Here is a 19,280-nt window from a genome sequence, read left to right on the forward strand (position 1 = left end):
GAGCTTAGAGGAGCAGGACAGGAAAAGGCCAGACTGCCTTGAGACTATTGGTAAAAAAAAGAAATTGTTTCAGGTGGCTCTGGTGAGGGTCAGAGAAGAGTCATAGAGAAATCTTCCATTCTCGCAGGGAATGCATGGACTATCATGAAATAACACTAGGAGAGATGTGAATGCTAGCAGTGCTCCCAGTAAGGCTTTAGGAGGGAATGAGGAATGGCAGAAAGGCTTGCTGTAAAGTGGCAGAAAATCCCAGTGAGCTGTATTCCAGTGCTGGGTGGAAAGCTGAATTAGTAAACGCGGAAGGTGGATGAATAGCCTGGGAGATTCTGAGCCAAAATGTTAGAAGTACAGCCTGATTTTTCCTTGTTGCTTATAGCAAAGTGGGAGAAGAGACAGAAACCGAAGAAATAATTGTAAACAAAACAGAACTGGAACTTGAAGATTTGGAAAATGCTCAGCTTGTCCTTATTGCAAAAAAAATAACAAAGCATTTTTCTGGAGACAGCACCAAGGCATAGCTTACATCTCAGCCACCGGGCTAGGAGGCCAGCAGGCTCACTGCTTCCTGGGTTCCAGAAGTCAGAGGAGGGGGCCAACAAAGACTGTTCTCAGGCCTTGAAACGCAGGGCTTCTTACTTTCTGGGACCTGCAGCCCCTTTATTCTTTCCTCTTCTCCCTTCTGGAATGAGAGTAACTCTCCTTTCCCTATCGTAACACTGTATTCTGGAAGCACATAATTTGCAGAAAGAGGAATTTCATCCCAGGATGGACCATTGCAAAGTGTCAGCCTTTCCTAACTAGCAAATTTGAGATGTGATAAGGGATTTGAAGAGTTGATGCTGGAATGGGCTAAGACTTCTGGGAATGAGATGAATATATCTCACATGGAAAAGATATGAATTCTGAAGGCCAGAGGGTAGAATGTTATGGGTTTTAACTGTGTTCCCTCAAAAGATATGCTGAAGTGATAAGCCCTGGAAGTAGTGAATGGGATCTGACTTGGAAATAGGGTCTTCGCAGATATACCCAAGTTAAGACGAGGTAATAGGAGATTAGAGTGGGCACAAATCCAAAGGCTGGTGTCCTTCCAAGATGGAGAGTTGGAGATACCCAGGAAGAAGGCCACAGGAAGATGGAGGCAAGACTGGACCACGACTGCCAGAGGCTGCCAGGTGCTGGTGGAGGCACAGGAAGGACTCTCCCGCACAGCCTCCAGAAGCAGCCATCCCTGCTGACGCCTTGATTTTCTGTTGTCTTCAGCCCTCAGTTTGTGGTAATTTGTCACAGCAGTCACAGGAAATGAACACGGGTTTTGGTCTTATCCCACTGAAAGCCGGGGTTGGGCATGGGAAGATGAACCCTGAAGACATGGGGAGAGCCCAGAGCACCAGGACAGAGCTAAGAGAAGTGGCAGAGGCGCCCCCAGTGCTCAATACTGTGCCAGGTGACCCACCTCTCCCGGGAGGGTGCTGCGGTGGCCCCCACCGGACAGCTGCCACGGGGCAGGGGATGTGTCCAGACAGGTGACCTCACTCACTTGGCACGTGTGCTCTTGGGGAGCCACCAACCATCTGTATTGCAAGTGTGCTGTCACCCGGACAGAACCACACCTGGAGAACACCGAGGAATCAGCAGTGAGGATGGCTCAGACTGGCTCAGGAAGGGGTAGGGCCGAGGGCCAGGTGTGGGAGGCTGCGCTGAGGAAGCAGTGACTCAGCCTTGCCTCCACATGGAGGCGCTGTGTGAGGTGCTCAGGAAAGCAAATGGCCTCAAGGGGTAGCCAGACGTCGGCTTACCTCCCAGGGCCTTGTCTCCCCTCTGAGAAGGGAAGGGGTGGTATCTGGAGGAGAAGCTGTGGCCCCTGTGCATCCCTCCGGAGCACCAACCCACCCTGCTGCAGGTCACACAGGCTGGCCACAACTAACCAGTCCACCTGCTCTTCTCCTGCCTCCCGTTGGATGGGGCATGCTCCCACAACAATTAGCTTTTGCTCTCTCATCCTGTCTGTCCGGAGCACCAACCCACCCTGCTGCAGGTCACACAGGCTGGCCACAACTAACCAGTCCACCTGCTCTTCTCCTGCCTCCCATCGGATGGGGCATGCTCCCACAACAATTAGCTTTTGCTCTCTCATCCTGTCTGTCCCCTGCTTCAACGCTGAACTGCATCCCCTCACTGGCCCCCACTGCTCTTGGTGTGCTGTGGCTGTGAGCCCCTCGCCTCGCCCAAGCCCCTGTCCCAGCACTTCCCGCTGCTGCGCAGAGCCTTCTGCCTTCTGTGGACACACTAGTGGGTGCACGCGCACTCCTCTGCCAGAAATGCTCTGCTACTCCTCCCTCTTTCCCTGCTAAGTCACACTGCTTGGGGAGGTGCTCAAACATGTGTGGCTTGATTTCACGTGACCACCCAACAGAGTGGAAGCCAAGAGGAGGGTCTAAGACTCACCAGCTCCCCACAGGTTTGCACATCAGGACTAACAGACCTAGAAAGCCCTCCAGGCTGTGGTGGAGAAACTCAGGTCAGCTTCCCCCACGGCCTGGGCAGATTCCGCCTTCTCAACTCAGAACTGGAACACACCTCCTGTCATAGCAGTGGAGCTGACAAAGGAAGTATGAGCCCTTACAGGTCTGTAGGAGAGCTTTTGGACAGCAAGGCGAGGTGCACCCAGGTTACAAGCTGGCCTGGCAGGTGAGGGCACTGCTGCTGCCCTCAGGGGAACTTTTGCCTGGCACACACCCAACTACCAAGGGCTCAACAAGCTCCCACTGGCCATTGTGGGCTTTGATTTTCCCCCAGGTAAGCACCTTCTCTCAGGTGAGCCTGACAAGAGCAGCCTTGATGATGCACAGCAACCAGGGACACAGGAGGCCTTGGTCCAACAGGGTATAAACCAGATAGTATGTGGGGTACCATCTTAGCATCCCCTGCAGACCCTCCCTCACCAATCTGACCTCCTAGGGGGCTACTGGCTGCCACACCGGAACCAGCTGGATCCAGCTCTGCTCCCTGGGAGGAATTTCCACTTCCTGTGGAGTCCATTCCCTCGGGACTCATATGGGAACCCCCTCCAGCTCCTCCTCAGCTGTGGGGCTCACCCCTGACTTTACCCCTTACCCTTGCTGCCTTCTCTACATACCCAGGGCCCTTTCTCTTGACTCTGGACTGCCAACGCGACACTCTCCGCTCAGTCCCCTGGCTCTGGAGTGCAGGTGTCCTGTCCAGGCTGTCCACACCACAATGGAGAGCCCCCCTGGTGCCTGGGGCTGCTGCCCCTGATCTAGCACCCACCACTTCAGCCTGTGGCCAAACCCTGGCTTCCTTTCAGCCGTTCCTAGGGGCCCAGATGCCACCATAGCAAGGAACAAGTACTTCTGGCTCCTAGCCAGGACAAAGGAGATGACAACAGATACCATTTCTCCTGGCACATCTTCGCCACTCACTCTTAGGCCTGTGAAGGGCCTGATACATGCAGAGTCCACCAAGAGAGCAAGGCCAGGGTCCACTGGGACAGTAATTTTACCTAAGGGGGTCACCCTCGGGCAGATGATGCCCACCCCCTCCTCAACTCACAGTTCTGCTTCTCAAGGCGCCCCTCATCACTCCTCTCAACCCCTTCCCAAGGCAAATCTGAGGAATGTGCAAAAGACAACTCTGTCACCAGTCAGCTGGGTCTGATCCTTGGGTCTCTGCTTCTCTATGTGCAAAATGGGCCCTCAGGCCATGCCCCAGGGCAGAAGCTGGCAGGGCCCTTTCACGCACAGTGCAGAGGTCAGGACCGAGTGACCCTGGGTGTGCAGTCAAACCTTCTTCACCTTGATCTCCCAACCTGTGAGATGAAGGAAATAACTGTATGCCCATAGGGTCACCCAAAACACAAGTCAAAGGGTAGCTGGAACTGCCCACAAGCTGAGCATCTTTGTTATACGTGTCACATGATGGAGGCCTCAACTTCCTCCTGGAGAGCTGGGCATGGGATGAGCCCCTAAGCCAGACACCACAGGGTGAAGGACGGCGGTGGGTCAGAGGGCACAGCACAGCTGGCCCATCAGTCACTGCACTGGACAGCAGCGGGACCAGGCACCAGCAGGGACACGCCGCGTGTGGAGGGGGCGCTTCCTGTGGAGACTGCGCAGAGCCTGCGTGCCTGATCACACCAAGGCCAGTATGGGCTGGTGCTCCCCGGGGACATCGCTCAGCGCTGAGCTCTCAGGACCCAGGCTCCTCGGCCTCGGCACACACCTCCTGTAGGAGTGAGCCTCCGGGGCACAGCCACGGAGGAACTGGGCACAGCAGCTCAGGCAGAAGTGGCAGGACCAGGACGAGCAAAATAACAACCAGACCGGGAGGGCAGCAGAGCACAGGCAGAGCCAGCAGGGGTGGGGACACTGAGCAGGGCTCCAGTCTGAGCAGGGCTCCAGTCTGAGCAGGCGGGGATGGAGGGCCTCCACTCCAACCAAGAACCTGGCACGGCTCCACGGTGCCTGCCTCACAGCCATCAGGGGCACAGAGGCAGGGCCTCAGGAGAAAAGGTACTGAGGATGTATGGGGGTGGGGAGGCGAAGGCTTCCTCCAGAAGCACCAGAAGGAACAGCAGGAAACCTGACCCCACCAGACCTGTTCTGCAATAGCAGCATGTGGGACTGGCTTAGTTCATTTCCTGGCGCCAAAGCCAGTAGTCAGCAAGTGCCCTGCCACTCCTCTGAGGAAGAGGGATGTTGCAGAATGAGTCTGGGCTGGGGAGAGCACCTGCATTGACTCTTTTGGAAAAGGGCTCTTAGCTGGCCATGAGGCTAGCCTCTCCCTTAGGTGGTCAAATCTACAGCTCTGATAGCCCCTTCTCCCCACCCTGACCAGAGAGCCCCTGTGGGAAGACATGAGATCATGCACTTCTCCTGGATCCAAGCCAAGCTCCTCCCCAGCCCACAAGTCTTGGTTACCTCTGATCCCAAACTAGGATGGGTGACCACTTCCCACTGTGGCCAGTTCCTGGGCTCCGGCCCAAACCTTGCCAGTGTCCCTCCCACCCCTGTGGAACCCTGACTGCCATATACCATCCCATCTGAGGTGTCGACCTCAGAGCTGACCACCACTCAGAACCATGTGCTGTTCTGGTCAACCCCTCCCCACCTCTATGGAGATCAGAGGTTACAGAGAGTGTCTCCCCATAACCTAGAACAAGGCCCTTCCTGATGAGAACTTGGGGATTCTGACCGTAAGGTACCCTAAAGCCACAGCCAGAATGACAGCTCGTGTAGACTTCTGGTCATGCCTGTTCCCCCGCTGCTGGCCCACCCCATCTTGGGAACACTGGCCCAGCCTCCCACCTCTCTGAGAGAGGACTGGCTGCCTTCCCCCTCCACCTGCCCAGGCCCGTTAGGGGCCAAACTGATCCTCGGAGCTGTTTGTGGTGGCCTCCCTCTGACTGTTGTCCCAAGCTGGCAGGTGGACACTGTAATGACACTGCTCACATGAGGAATCCAGGATTCACATCGCCCCAAGTGCGGAGCTGGGATCCTGCCATCCCCAGACCTTTCTGGACCAGCACGGACCACACAAAGTTGGGGTAGAACAATCTGGGGGGGGTTCCCACCGCCCACCTAGAGTCAAGCACACTGCCCCAGTTCCACTGGTTACCTCCTTCAGCTCCTGAGCCACGGAGGCCAGACGCTCGTTCTCTGACTGCGTGTTGGCGAGCACGTTGCGCAGTTGCTTCAGCTCCGTCTGCAGCTCTAGCACCTTGCGCACATAGTACTGCTCCTTGGAAGCTGACTCCTGGATCAGACTCTCCTCTCGGCTCTCACCATCTGCAGCCACCTTCTTGTGGTTCGTGTGGGCCTGTCCAAATGCCTGTAGAGGATGAGATGCTCTTGAGAGGAAGCCTGGAGGCAATCCGGTGACCAGACATGCAGGGGAAAGTGGGGGGACTTTTCCCACAAGAGAAGTAAGATACCTAAGCGTGATATGAGGGCTGTGAGATTACAGAAAATCTGGGAGTGGGGCTAATGAGGAGCCCCGGAGGGACAGGATGGTGGGAGTGGCTGGAGGAACTGGGGCAAGGCAAGGATAGGAGGTCCCAGCCACTGTCTCTGCCAGTGTGGCCCCCATCAGCCAACAGACCCCTGTGCTGGATCCTGGCAGGGAAGCCCCCAGCACTAGGGTGGGTCTGAGGTTCTCCTCCAGATATGGAAACCAAGGTTCAGGGGAGTGCCCTTCCCTTGACTGATCCTGACTCACTCATCCTGGAAAACACTGTACCAGGGGAGGCCTGAGAAGGTGAGAGCCCAAGCCCGGGACAAGTGAAGCTTGTGCCAACTGATCCCCACGTGTGTCCCAGTTGGGAGACCCTGCCCACCTGCCCAGAACCTGGGCACAGAGCTGAAAATACCCGAGGGGAGAGGACCCACCATCCCCAGACCCAGCAAGGGCTTTGGGCTCTAAGAGCAAAGGATCTTGCAGTGGCTCAGGGAGGAGCCCCCATGGGCAAGTCCAACCAGAACTGGTGCTGGTCTGTCCAAGTCCATGCCCCAGGTCCCGGCCAGCTTGGACACACCATCATGTCCTATTCATCAGGTGTCACAGCCCCAAATAAGCACTTTTGTTTCTTTCCCTCCCACCCTGCGTCGTCATAGTAGCCAGGACATGACCCACATAGGCCTCTAGTGTGCATCCTCCCCAGGGACCCCCTCCTCACTGGCCACCCCATGCAGACCTCTGAGGGGGAGACCCTGTCTCTTTACAGGGCTCCTGGCTCACAGAAGGAAAATAAAAGAGAGAGGGCTATTAAAGAGCAAGGAAAATGATGCCTTTATTTCTTGAGAGAAATACAAGCATTTTCATTAATTTATTATTTAATAGGAACTCTAGAAATCCAGTCTAAGAAAACAATTGGGAAAACATGCAAAGCTATGTATATGAGCAAAACTCATACATATATGAGCAGGACTATTTGTAATATAAAAAATAAAAATGTAGAAAGCGACTTGATTCTCTATCTAAACAAAGTAGGGTAGGGTCAGGTCATGGTATCTATTCCCCCTCCCAAGAGTGGGCCTTGTTCATCTGCTCCCAGCCACTGACAACTTGCTCTGTGAAGACACCGGTTCCTTTTTAAATCAAGTCAGCTCAGCTCTCTCTCTGATTTCTGTTGCTGTCCTCTACTTCCTCCATCCTGTCCCAGGGAAAGACCAAAGCACAAATCCGTGTCTAGGCAGGACCTTCCGCATCCTGGGTGGCAGCCCGGACTACCAGTTTGCATGCCACAACTAAAGATCCTGCATGCCACAACAAAGATTGAAGATTCTGCGCGCCTCGACTAAGTCCTGGTACAGCTAAGCAAACAAATACGTAATTAGGGGAGAAAAAAAGAAAAAAAGGAATAGGTTTTCAACAAATTGTGCTAGAACTGATGGAAACCCACATGCAAAAGAATGAAGTTGAATCCCTTTCTTACACCATATATAACAATTAACCCAAAATGGATGAGAGATCTAAATGGAAGACCTAAAACTACAACTCTCAAAAGAAAATGTGGGTAAATCCTCATGACCTTGTTGCCAACGGGATTGTCCTTGCGACTCCAAAAGCACAAGTAACATAAGAAAAAAACAGATAAACTTTACTTCATCAAAATTCCAAAATCTGTGTATCAAAGAATACTATCACAGGAGAAGACAACCTACACAACAGTAGAAAATATTTTCAAATTTTGTATTTGATAAGTGTCTAGTATTCAGAACATATAAAGAACTCCTATAACTCAACAATAAAAAGATAAACAAATCAAAGATTTAAAAAATGGCCAATCAGCTCACTAAAAGACACTCACCAACAGTAGATATGGAAATGAAAGTCAAAATCACACTAAGATAACACCTCACACCCACTAGGATGGGTATAATTAAAATTTTTTTTAAAAGGAAACTAACAAGTGCTGGTGAAGGTATGGAAAAACTGGGACCCACTGCTAGTGGGAATATAAAATAGTATTGTGGAAAACAGCCTGGGGGATCCTCAGAAAGTTAAACACAGAATCGCCATGTGAGTCTGCAATTTCACTCCTAGGTACAGACTCAAGAAAAATGGTAATATACATTCACACAAACTTGTACACAAATCTTCATAATAGCCAGTAAATAGAAAAAACCCAAATGGCCACCAACTGATGAAGGGATAAATAAAACTGATCTACACATACAATGGAGTATTATTTGGTAATAAAAAGAAATGAATTACTGAAACAGAACAACATACATGAACCTTGAAAATATTCTGCTATGTGAAAAGAGCAAGTTGCAAAGGGCCACATATTGTATGATTCCATGTATATGAAATATCCAAAACAGGCAAATTATAGAGATAGAAAGCATATGAATGGTTGCCCATGGCAGGGGGTGGAGTTGGGAGGTTGGAGGGGGTGACAGTTAAAGGGGTATGTTTTGGGGCTAATGAAAATATTCTAAAATTAGTTGTGGAGACAAATGCACATCTCTGAATATACTAAAAGCCAATGAATTGTACATTTTGAGTGCACTGTATGGTAAATTGAATTATACTAATAAATTGTTACAGTTGTTTTAACTTAAAGAATCGAAGAAGATAAAGCACACTAATACTCCTCAAAAGAAAACTGGAATGTCTCTATTAATATCAGATAAAGTAGGTATTTTATACATCTTTTATATATTTTTCAGTGCAAAGAATATCACCAGAGACAAAGAAGATCATTTCATAATAATGAGTCTAAGTCACAAAGAGAACCTTACAATTCTAAACATTTATCCACTTAATAACAGAGCTTCAAAATATATGAATAAAAAACTGATGGAACCACAAACAAAAATAAGACAAATCCAAAATTATAGTTGGGAGAGTTCAACACCCAACTCTCATTATTCCTCTCAGTATTTCATAGGACAAGTAGACAGGACATCAATAAGGACACAGTAGACATGAACAGCACAATTAACTAACTTGACCTAACCGGCATGTCTAGAATTTCCCGCCCAACAGCAGCAGCACATATATTCTTTACAAGGACACATGGAACATCTACCCAGACAGACTATATTGTGGGTAAATGAAACACACCCCAAAAGGACTCAGGCCATACAAAGATTTGTTTTGACCACAGGAAATTAAATAAGAAATCAATAATGGAAAGATTCCTAGAAAATCCCCAAATGTTTGGCAACTAACCAACACACCAAAGAAGAAACCAAAAGTGAAACGAAGCATTTTTAACTACATGAAAATGAAATGAGTATGAGAATTGGTGGAACACCATTATGGCAAGGACTTAGGAGAACATAGCATTAAATGACTATGTTTAAAAAAAAAAAAACTACCAATCTAATCAATAACCTCAGCTTCCATCTTAAAAACTACACCAGGTACAGGGCACAAAGCTCAGGGTGCAGCTAAAAGCCCTGTGAGGCTAAGCCCTTTTAAGAGAGAAGAAGATTGAGGCTCACAAGGCTAAGAGCCTAGGCCCCATGTACACAGCTGGTAAGAAACCCATGTTCACCCCAGCTCACCATGCCATGATCTTCTCCAAACAACACTCCTCCAGGCCTTTGCCAAATGGTCTCTGGGCACCCTACAGGCCAAGTCCTGCCTGAGGGCTACCGTGTTCCTCACCTCCCAGACACAAGTTCTGTACTGAAGACAGACCCTATAAACCCCACTGGAGCATGGTTTTCAACCCTCCTTACAGGCTGTGTGTTACTGAAGGAAGGAGCTGTTTCTTGTATTTGGCTAGTCTGGGGCCCACATGGTACCTGATGAGCGTGCAGTCAACCCCAGGGAGGACTGCCTCTCTTTTCGGCTGTGCGCCTGTGTATTCACTCACTCAGCTGCTCAGCAACACTGGACAGCACGATGGCGGTCTGAAACACACACTGCTTCCACCTGCCTGAAACCCTCACGAACGCTCATCTTCTGGTAGCGGAGCGTGACTGGCACAGCCACTTAGGGAAGCTACTATCCGCTAAGACCAAGCACACATCTGCTCTGCGACCCTGCATTTTACAGGAGCGTTACTTACAAAAAGACTCAAGCCAGAAAGCCCCCACGTCCCGTCAACAGAAGGAAACATTATGGTATAGTTACGTTACAAATACTACACAGAAATGAAATGAGTAAATTACTGTTATTTAAACAACAGAGATGAATCTCATACAATATTGGGAGACAGAAGTCAGACACAAGAGATATACTGTATGATTCCATTTATATATACAACTCAGCTGGTAAAAAGGCACTGGTGATCCCTGGGTTGGGGGAGGACCCTTGAAAGAGGCTTCTGGAGCTGATGATGTTCTGATTCTTGTTCTGGGTGCTCATTATGTGGGTGTGTTCAGCATGTGGAAGTTCACACTTATGATTTGTGCTCTATATGGTAAAAGCAGAAACAAGAAACAAGGAGCATATGAAATTCAAAGGAAAAAAGAGAAATAATAATGATCAGAGTAGAAATCAATGAAATAGAAAAAAAATAGATAAATTAAATCAAAAGCAAGTTCTTTAAAAATATTAATCAAATTGATACACTTCGAGTCAGAATAACTGAGGTAGGGGTAGGTGGAGGGAGCATCACAGGTATTAAGAAGAATAAGGGATATCATGAGTAGTTTCACGCCAATAAATATGACAGAAGAAATGGACAAATTCATTGAAAGATAAAAATTACCAAAGCCCACTCAAGAAGAAATGGATAACCTGAATAGTCCCAAATCTACTACGGCAAGTGAATTTGTAGTTTAAAACCACAGAGAGAACATTCTGGGCTTCACTGGTGAATTCTACCAAACGTTTAAGAAAGACGTAAATCCAACTGTACACAGATTCATCCAGAAAACTGAAAAGCAAGGAATACTTCCCACCTAATTTTATGAGACCAGCATTAAACCAAAGACAGTACAAAAATCCACCAATATATAAAAAGGGTAGGGAATTATGATACAGAGGGGCTTATCCAAAGAATGTAATATTGACTGACAATCATTAGAAGAAAAAAAAAAAATCAGTGTACTTGAGTATATTAAGACAAAAAAAAAAACTATGTGATCATCTCAAATGATGCAGGAAAATCTGACAAAATTTGACATTCATCCCTGTAAGCACTCTCAGCAAACAAAAGGGAGCATCCTCAACCTGATGACATCTTCTAAACATCTGTCAGCTAAAATTATTTAATGATGAAAAACAGTCACCTTACTTCTGGACAACACTGCATTTTTTAAGTTCTCAGCCTACAGTGCAATGAAACAAGAAAAATCAAAGGCATCTAGCCTGGAAAGGAAGAAGTAAAACTGTCTTTACTTACACGTCACACAACAGTCTGTATAGAAAATCCAAAGAAATCTACAAAGTCACTAGAACTAATAAGTGAGTTCAGCTAGGTTGCAAGACACAAGAGTACTATATAAAAATCAAACCTTATTTCTGTATTTGTTTAGGACTAAACAATCGGAAAATGAGAAAATTTAAACACTACTTACAATAGCATCAACTGTATTAAATGTTTATGCTTAAGTCTGACAAGATATGCAAGACCTATATATTAAAATCCACAGAATACCGCTGAGAGAAATTAAAAAAATAGAGATATATCTATTCATGGGCCAAAAGACTCAATATTGCTAAGATATCAATTCTCCACAAATGGATCTTTTAATTCATCATGATGACAATCAAAATTCCAGCATTCTTCTTTTTGGTGGAAATTGACCATCTCATTCAAAAATTTGTATGGAAAGCTAAGGGACCTAGAACAATCAGAATCACTTTGAAAAAGAAAAACAAAGTAGGACTAACTAACTGATTTCAGTATTATAAAGCTATAGTAATTAAGAGGACACTGCTGTTGTTCAGTCGCCCAGTCGTGTCCCACTCTTTGTGACCTCATGGACTGCAGCATGCCACACCTCCCTGTCCCTGAACATCTCCTGAAGTGTGCCCAAGTTCATGTCCATTGTATTGGTGATGCCATCCTGCCATCTCATCCTCTAATGCCCTCTTCTCCTTCTGCCCTCAATCTTTCCCAGCATCAGGAATTTTTCCAATGAGTCAGCGGTTCACATGAGATGACCAAAATACCAGGCATACTACCAGCATAAATACAGACAAACAGAGGTACTGAACCAAATAGAGAATCCAGAAATAGACTCTCATGTATGGCCAACTGACTTGACAAAGGTACAAAGGCAATTTGGTGCAGAAGGAATAATCTTTTAATACATGGTGCTGAAATAAATGAATATCTTTATATTAAAAAAATGAACTACCACCCATACCTTACAGCATATATGAAAATTAATTTAAAATGGATCATAGGTTTAAACATTAGAAGTATAAGATTTCCAGGGGAAAACAAAGAAAATGTCTGTCACTTTTTTTTTTTTTTTTTTTTGTCTGTGACTTTGGACATGACCTACAGAAGGAGAAACTGGTAATCTGGACTCCAAAACTATAAGTTTATGCTGTTAGACAAGGTAAGAGAATGACATGATAGACTGGGAAAAAGTTTTTGCAAATCACACATCTTTTATAAAGGACTTATATCCAGAATATAAGCTCAGTAAGAAAAATAATCCAATTAAAAATGGGCAACAGGAAAACTGGTTAACCACTTGTAAAAGAATGAAACTAGAACACTTCCTAACACCATACACAAAAATAAACTCAAAATGGATTAAAGATCTAAATGTAAGACCAGAAACTATAAAACTCCTAGAGGAGAACATAGGCAAAACACTCTCCGACATAAATCACAGCAAGATCTTCTATGACCCACCTCCCAGAATATTGGAAATAAAAGCAAAAATAAACAAATGGGACTTAATGAAAATTAAAAGCTTTTGCACAACAAAGGAAACTATAAGTAAGGTGAAAAGACAGCCCTCAGATTGGGAGAAAATAATAACAAATGAGGAAACAGACAAAGGATTAATCTCAAAAATATACAAGCAACTCCTGAAGCTCAATTCCAGAAAAATAAACGACCCAATCAAAAAATGGGCCAAAGAACTAAACAGACATTTCTCCAAAGAAGACATACAGATGGCTAACAAACACATGAAAAGATGCTCAACATCACTCATCATCAGAGAAATGCAAATCAAAACCACAATGAGGTACCATTACACGCCAGTCAGGATGGCTGCTATCCAAAAGTCTACAAGCAATAAATGCTGGAGAGGGTGTGGAGAAAAGGGAACCCTCTTACACTGTTGGTGGGAATGCAAACTAGTACAGCCACTATGGAAAACAGTGTGGAGATTTCTTAAAAAACTGGAAATAGAACTGCCATATGACCCAGCAATACCACTTCTGGGCATACACACTGAGGAATCCAGATCTGAAAGAGACACGTGCACCCCAATGTTCATCGCAGCACTGTTTATAATAGCCAGGACATGGAAGCAACCTAGATGCCCATCAGCAGATGAATGGATAAGGAAGCTGTGGTACATATACACCATGGAATATTACTCAGCCGTTAAAAAGAATTCATTTGAATCAGTTCTAATGAGATGGATGAAACTGGAGCCCATTATACAGAGTGAAGTAAGTCAGAAAGATAAAGAACATTACAGTATACTAACACATATATACGGAATTTAGATAGATGGTGGCGATAACCCTATATGCAAAACAGAAAAAGAGACACAGAAATACAGAACAGACTTTTGAACTCTGGGGGAGAACGTGAGGGTGGGATGTTTTGAAAGAACAGCATGTATATTATCTATGGTGAAACGGACCACCAGCCCAGGTGGGATACATGAGTCAGGTGCTCGGGCCTGGTGCACTGGGAGGACCCTGAGGAGTCGGGTGGGGAGGGAGGTGGGAGGGGGGATCGGGATGGGGAATACATGTAACTATATGGCTGATTCATGTCAATGTATGACAAAACCCACTGAAATGTTGTAAAGTGATTGGCCTCCAACTAATAAAATAATATTAAAAAAAAAAAAAAAAAAAAAAAAAAAAAAATGGGCAACAGAAAGTTTATGCCTCTTCTTGTCTTAACATGACAGAAGAATACCATGTTCAGGGGCTGCTGATAAATGAGTGGGTCACAATCTCATGACAAGGAGATTTGTCCTAATAGTCCTATATTCCTCTACTCGTTAAAAAATGTTACATCCCAAATACTAACCACATTTATTTAAGCCACTTGTGACAGAAGTACTTAATAAACTGTACAATAAACTCTGATGCTTAAAAATGTAACTGACTTTTCTTTCCCCCCAAAAAAGTGGGCAAACAACTATACTCCAATGAAAATTAATTTTTAAAAAGGGGCAGAAGAACTGAACAAATACATCACCTGAAAAGATACATGTATGAGAAAGAATCACATGAAAGGGTGCTGAACATATTAAGTGACAGTTCAGTTCAGTTCAGTAGCTCAGTCGTGTCCGACTCTTTGCAACCCCATGAACCACACGCAGCTCGCCAGGCCTCCCTGCCCATCACCAACTCCCGGAGTTCACCCAAACCCATGTCCATTGAGTCGGTGATGCCATCCAATGATCTCATCCTCTATCGTCCCCTTCTCCTCCTGCCCTCTATCTTTCCCAGCATCAGGGTCTTTTCAAATGAGTCAGCTCTTTGCATCAGGTGGCCAAAGTATTGAAGTTTCAGCTTCAACATCAGTCCTTCCAAGTAACACCCAGGATTGATCTCAAGGGAAATGCAAATGATAACTAAATGAGTTAACCACTACATATCTACTAGAACACTGAAGATTAAAATGTCTGATCCTACCTCCCAAGGTTGGCATGAGTGGGAAGCAATTAGAATTCTCCTACACTGCTGATGGGGAATGTAAATGGTACAACCACTTTGGCAAAGAACCTGGCAGATTCTTAAAAAGTTAAGCATATATCTGACATAAGGCACAGCCATCCAATCTTAGGTATTTATCCAAGAGAAATGCAAGTATGTATCTTTGTATAGATACATACAGGAATCTATATATCTGTAACAACCAAATCAAAAGAGCCCAATGACCATCAATAGGAAAGTGGATTTTAAAAAAAATGTGGTGTAGCCGCACAATGGAATACTACTCCACAACCAAAAGGGACAGCTACTGATATGCACATTAACACAGACACATCTCAGACCAAAAATACAGTATGTGTTGTATGATTCCATTTATGTAAAACTAGAAAATGCAAACAAATGTATATATCATTGTTGCCTGCGGATGAGGAGGAAAGAAATTACAAACAGGGATGAGGAAACATGCGGGGATGACGAATACCGTCATTATTTCAATTACACAGTGGACTTGACTATGCACCGTATGAAAACTTGTCTAGAGCACAGACTCAAGAGTTGTGGCACACAGGCGTAGTTGCTCCGTGGTATGTCAGATCTTCCTGGACCAGGGACTGAACCCGTGTCTCCTGCATTAGCAGGCAAATTCTTTACCATTGAGCCACCAGGGAAAACTTGAATACTTTAAATATATTCAATTTATTGTATTTCACTTATACTTCAATAAAGCTAAGAAAACAACTTGGATGTTTTTGAAGCATTCAACCTGGAGACCTCACCCTTGTGCTCACTGCCCCAGCTCACAGGCCAGGAAGCTGAGGGCTGGAGAAGTGGTCACACAGCCCACCTGTCCTTCTTCTGACCAAAGCATCCTTACTCCCACTTCGCAACATCCTGTGTGGCTTGAGTCTATTTCAAAACCTGCCCCCCCAACCCAGAAGTCCTCAGAGCAGCTAAATGTGCCATCTGACTGCAGTGTCCAGCTGTGGATATGCTCGTCTTTGCCTCTCTGCACACCTCTCAGGCTGGTGCTTTCTGGAGGGCCTCAGAAGCTCCTGGGCAGCTTGGGGACCCAGCTTTGGCCTCCACTCCAGGCCTGCCCACAATACTGGATCACAGGGTGATCTGTATGGGCTCTGAGGTGGTGGTGGCAGTGCCCTTGTGATGTCCCCACAGGGCTACGCCAGCTGTAAGCAGGCTAACGCTGTTTCGACACAGGATTGCAGACCACACCCTGCCCACTGCTGTGAATCTTCCCAGGTCCAGTGAGTACAGATGTGAGGTCATGCCTGGCCTTGCTTCAAGTACATCCGCACTCATGTGGACACTTGGAAGCAGAAGCAGACACAGCGGGGGAGGTTACATGTGCCAAATGGGGAGGGTGCCCAGGGCAAGCTTCAGGCCAGAAAGGGAAGTTACCGGCCTCCAGGGGCAGATTTCAAAGCCAAATCTGGTGGGAAGAGAGGTCACAGCTCAGGAAGTAGTGTGAGCACATGCCATGTAGGAAGTCCAGGCTCTCCGGCAAGCACCAAAAGCCGCTTTCCGAGAAGGGGGCAGCTGGGAGACTCAGAGACCATGGGCACAGCCTGGGCAGGAAGACCCAAGTGGGGAGCAGAGAAGCTGGGTGGGATGGGAGTCAGGTCTGGGGGCCTCCCCAAGTGACCTGGCACACCACTAGTTTCTGTGGAGTGCGAACAGCGGTGAGAGCTCAGAGAGCAGGGCACCTGCACACTATGGTAAATGAGACCTGGGTCACTCTGACCCTCCCGTCCTCAGGCCTGAAGTCTCACTGCAGGAGACCTCAGAGACAAGACAGGATGAGTTCCTGTCACAAAGTTCTGGCTCTGGGTCGACCCGTCTTGCTGCCCAGGGCAGCCACCCACCTCAGTATGTCGAGGGCAGCATGGTTCAGGCACCCGAAGAGTAGGACACAGAGGGGATAGAACAGGTGCAGGGCCCCTGAGCAGCAGTTTCAACTAGGGGCGTGCCAGAAGCGAGACAACTAGGGGACCATTTATGAGGGTGGGGTCTTGCCAGGGATGAGACTCCCATCAGGACATTCAAGCAACAAGTCAAACCTTTGCTTCCACTAAGGGCTGGGACGCACCAGTGGACAGGTAGCCTCCCTCCTGCCTCAGGAGGAACCAACGCCTCCAGAGCCAGCACTTCTGATTAGCGTCAACATGCTGAGATGCCCGTCAACCCCTGGCCCCATGCTATGTTATCCCGGACCAGGTCCAAGGCCCCACCAGATACTCAGGGCCCACTACCCCGACAAGGCCAAGATTCAGAGAAAGCAGCAGAGATAACAGTTACAGATAACGGGCTTCCACGGACCACCTGATGAGAAGAGGTCAACACAACGTAGCCCTGTGGCCCACGTCTGGTCCAAGTCTCACTCTGCTACTGAAGTCGTCTTGGAACAGAGCTAAATGGGAAAGCTGAAGCAGGCTAGCATGATGCTGGGCCTCTGCCTTGAGTCCACGGGTGTGAGGTCCACACAGCAGCCCTCATGGCCTACACTAGGGTCAGCAACCAACGCGGACTGAGTCTGGTGCCTACGGGGAGTTCACGGACTTTCCAGGCAAAAGGCTCCATCTGCTTCTCTCTAACCTGCCTGGCTAAGGGCACAGGTCCCACAACACTGCTTTGGGAAACATCTATGGTGTTCTACTTAACTTACTGCAAGTGATAAATCCTTCCTTTCCCATTCTTTGGCCTGGCCGTGTCTTTTGGCCCAACATCCACCAAGAGTTACCAGTTTTTCAGGTAACAATCTGATGTAGCAAATGCAACACATGCCAAGCCAGGAGAACCAGACTGAGCACTTCCAGGATGTTAGGTGTCCTTCCAGGAAGCAGTTTTCACAATGAAGCTGGGGTTTGGGATTCTCAACTTCCTTGTTGTTGGAATTCCTGGGCTGATCCAGCCTCACCCTCCCAGAGCAGTTCCCACAGCTTCTTGAAGAGCTACCAGCCTGCAACAGGGTGGGGGCATCCCGGAAATTCCCAACTCCTATCAGCTCCCCATCCTGGCCCCTCTGCTGGGCTTCCTGCCTAATCCTTTTCCTGGGATCAGGGACTGAGGACCATCATTATGTGCCCACCCCCCAATGTCTTCCTGTGCTACCAGCAGCTTCACAAGGACCTTTCAAGAGCATGCTTCCTGAGTGTCTGGCCTTGGGAGGGTGCCGCTGGTACCAGGAGAGCCCACACTGTCAGGCCCTCAGGACCCAATTCTGTCCCAGCTAGGACTACAAACCCTGACATACTTAGGAACCACATGAATGGACAGAATCACCTCCGACCCTCAGCTCATCAATGGTCTTGGTTACTGTAACCAGTGATTGTCAGCACACATCCTCTCTATCCCCCAACCAGAATCAGGGGCCTCTAAAACACCCCTCACTTCTTTTCTGGTTCAAAGTGGTGTCCCTACCAGAACCTCACCCTGGGAAGCAGCTCCTCAGAGCGAGTATGGGCTGAGTACCCCAAGGGGCAGAGTGCCAGCCTGGGGCAGAGCTGGGCCACCAACAGCCGGTGCTCAGGGAGGGAGGAGTCCCTCCAGTCATCACTCCACATGGTCACCATCTGCTGGCACACTTGGGCCTGCTGAACCTGCCAGCCCAGGCTCAGCCCCACCTCAGCCACAGAGCACTTACTAATGAGTTGAAAGCTGTAATTGTCTGCTGATCTGAGGAAGGGAAGAGCAGCCTTGGGAACGGGCCTCTCTCCCAAACCTTATTCAGGGAGCTAGGTAGAGAAGAGGAACCAGTAACTCAAGTTCAGTGCAGGCTGTTGCAGACAATATGCAACAGATAGCGCCTGCTGATGGCCTCCTCTCTACCCCAAAACTAGTACATACAAACCACAGGGCTTAAGCCCTTGCTTGAGTTAAAAGAGAATCTGGCAACTCTGAGGACTAGAAAGAAGACACGATGGGGAGACCTGTGAGACGGGGCCACACGTAGGCATTACCCTATGGCCCGCTCCCTCTGTGAGGCTGTCAGCCCCAAAAAACCACACCAGCCTCACTCATCAACCTCAAAATGGGACTCAAGTCTGTGAACTGTATACAGATAACAAGCTCTAAGATATTATCATGAGATAAAGATTTTACAACACCAACCAAAAAACACAGACTGGCTGGGCAGATGAAAACAGATGAAAAATGCATGTGCTCCAGTTAACACATCACTCTGCTTGACACCCCCAAATTGTATGTAATTATGTCATATTGTTAGGTTAATCATGCTCCCATTATGGCTTGCAATTGTAATTATCTTTTATTTTTTTGTCTGGCGATTGTGAAAACTGATAAACATCTTTTACTACTGTGATTGTGTAACTATTACTTAACACCATTGAATCATGACTGGTCAACAGAAAAAAACAGAACTCTATATTACCAAAACAATGACTTAATAGAAAAATCTGTAATCACTTTTAAAAATCCAGATGCATATCAGAATTATCTTGAAAATTTTTGAA

General features: G+C 47.3%; 1 protein-coding gene across 2 annotated transcripts in view; it reads right to left on the bottom strand.

Annotated features, from left to right (window-relative positions):
• Window positions 1-19,280, bottom strand: part of BICD2 (BICD cargo adaptor 2) — a 55,298-nt gene that overhangs the window by 17,611 nt on the left and 18,407 nt on the right. For both annotated transcript variants that reach the window (XM_065946663.1, XM_065946664.1), the window contains exon 2: window positions 5,635-5,847. In XM_065946663.1, the coding sequence (XP_065802735.1) occupies window positions 5,635-5,847 (213 nt within the window). The remainder of the gene's footprint in view (window positions 1-5,634; window positions 5,848-19,280) is intronic.

The sequence above is a fragment of the Muntiacus reevesi genome, chromosome 10 (genome assembly GCF_963930625.1).
Source record: "Muntiacus reevesi chromosome 10, mMunRee1.1, whole genome shotgun sequence".
NCBI lineage: Eukaryota > Metazoa > Chordata > Mammalia > Artiodactyla > Cervidae > Muntiacus > Muntiacus reevesi.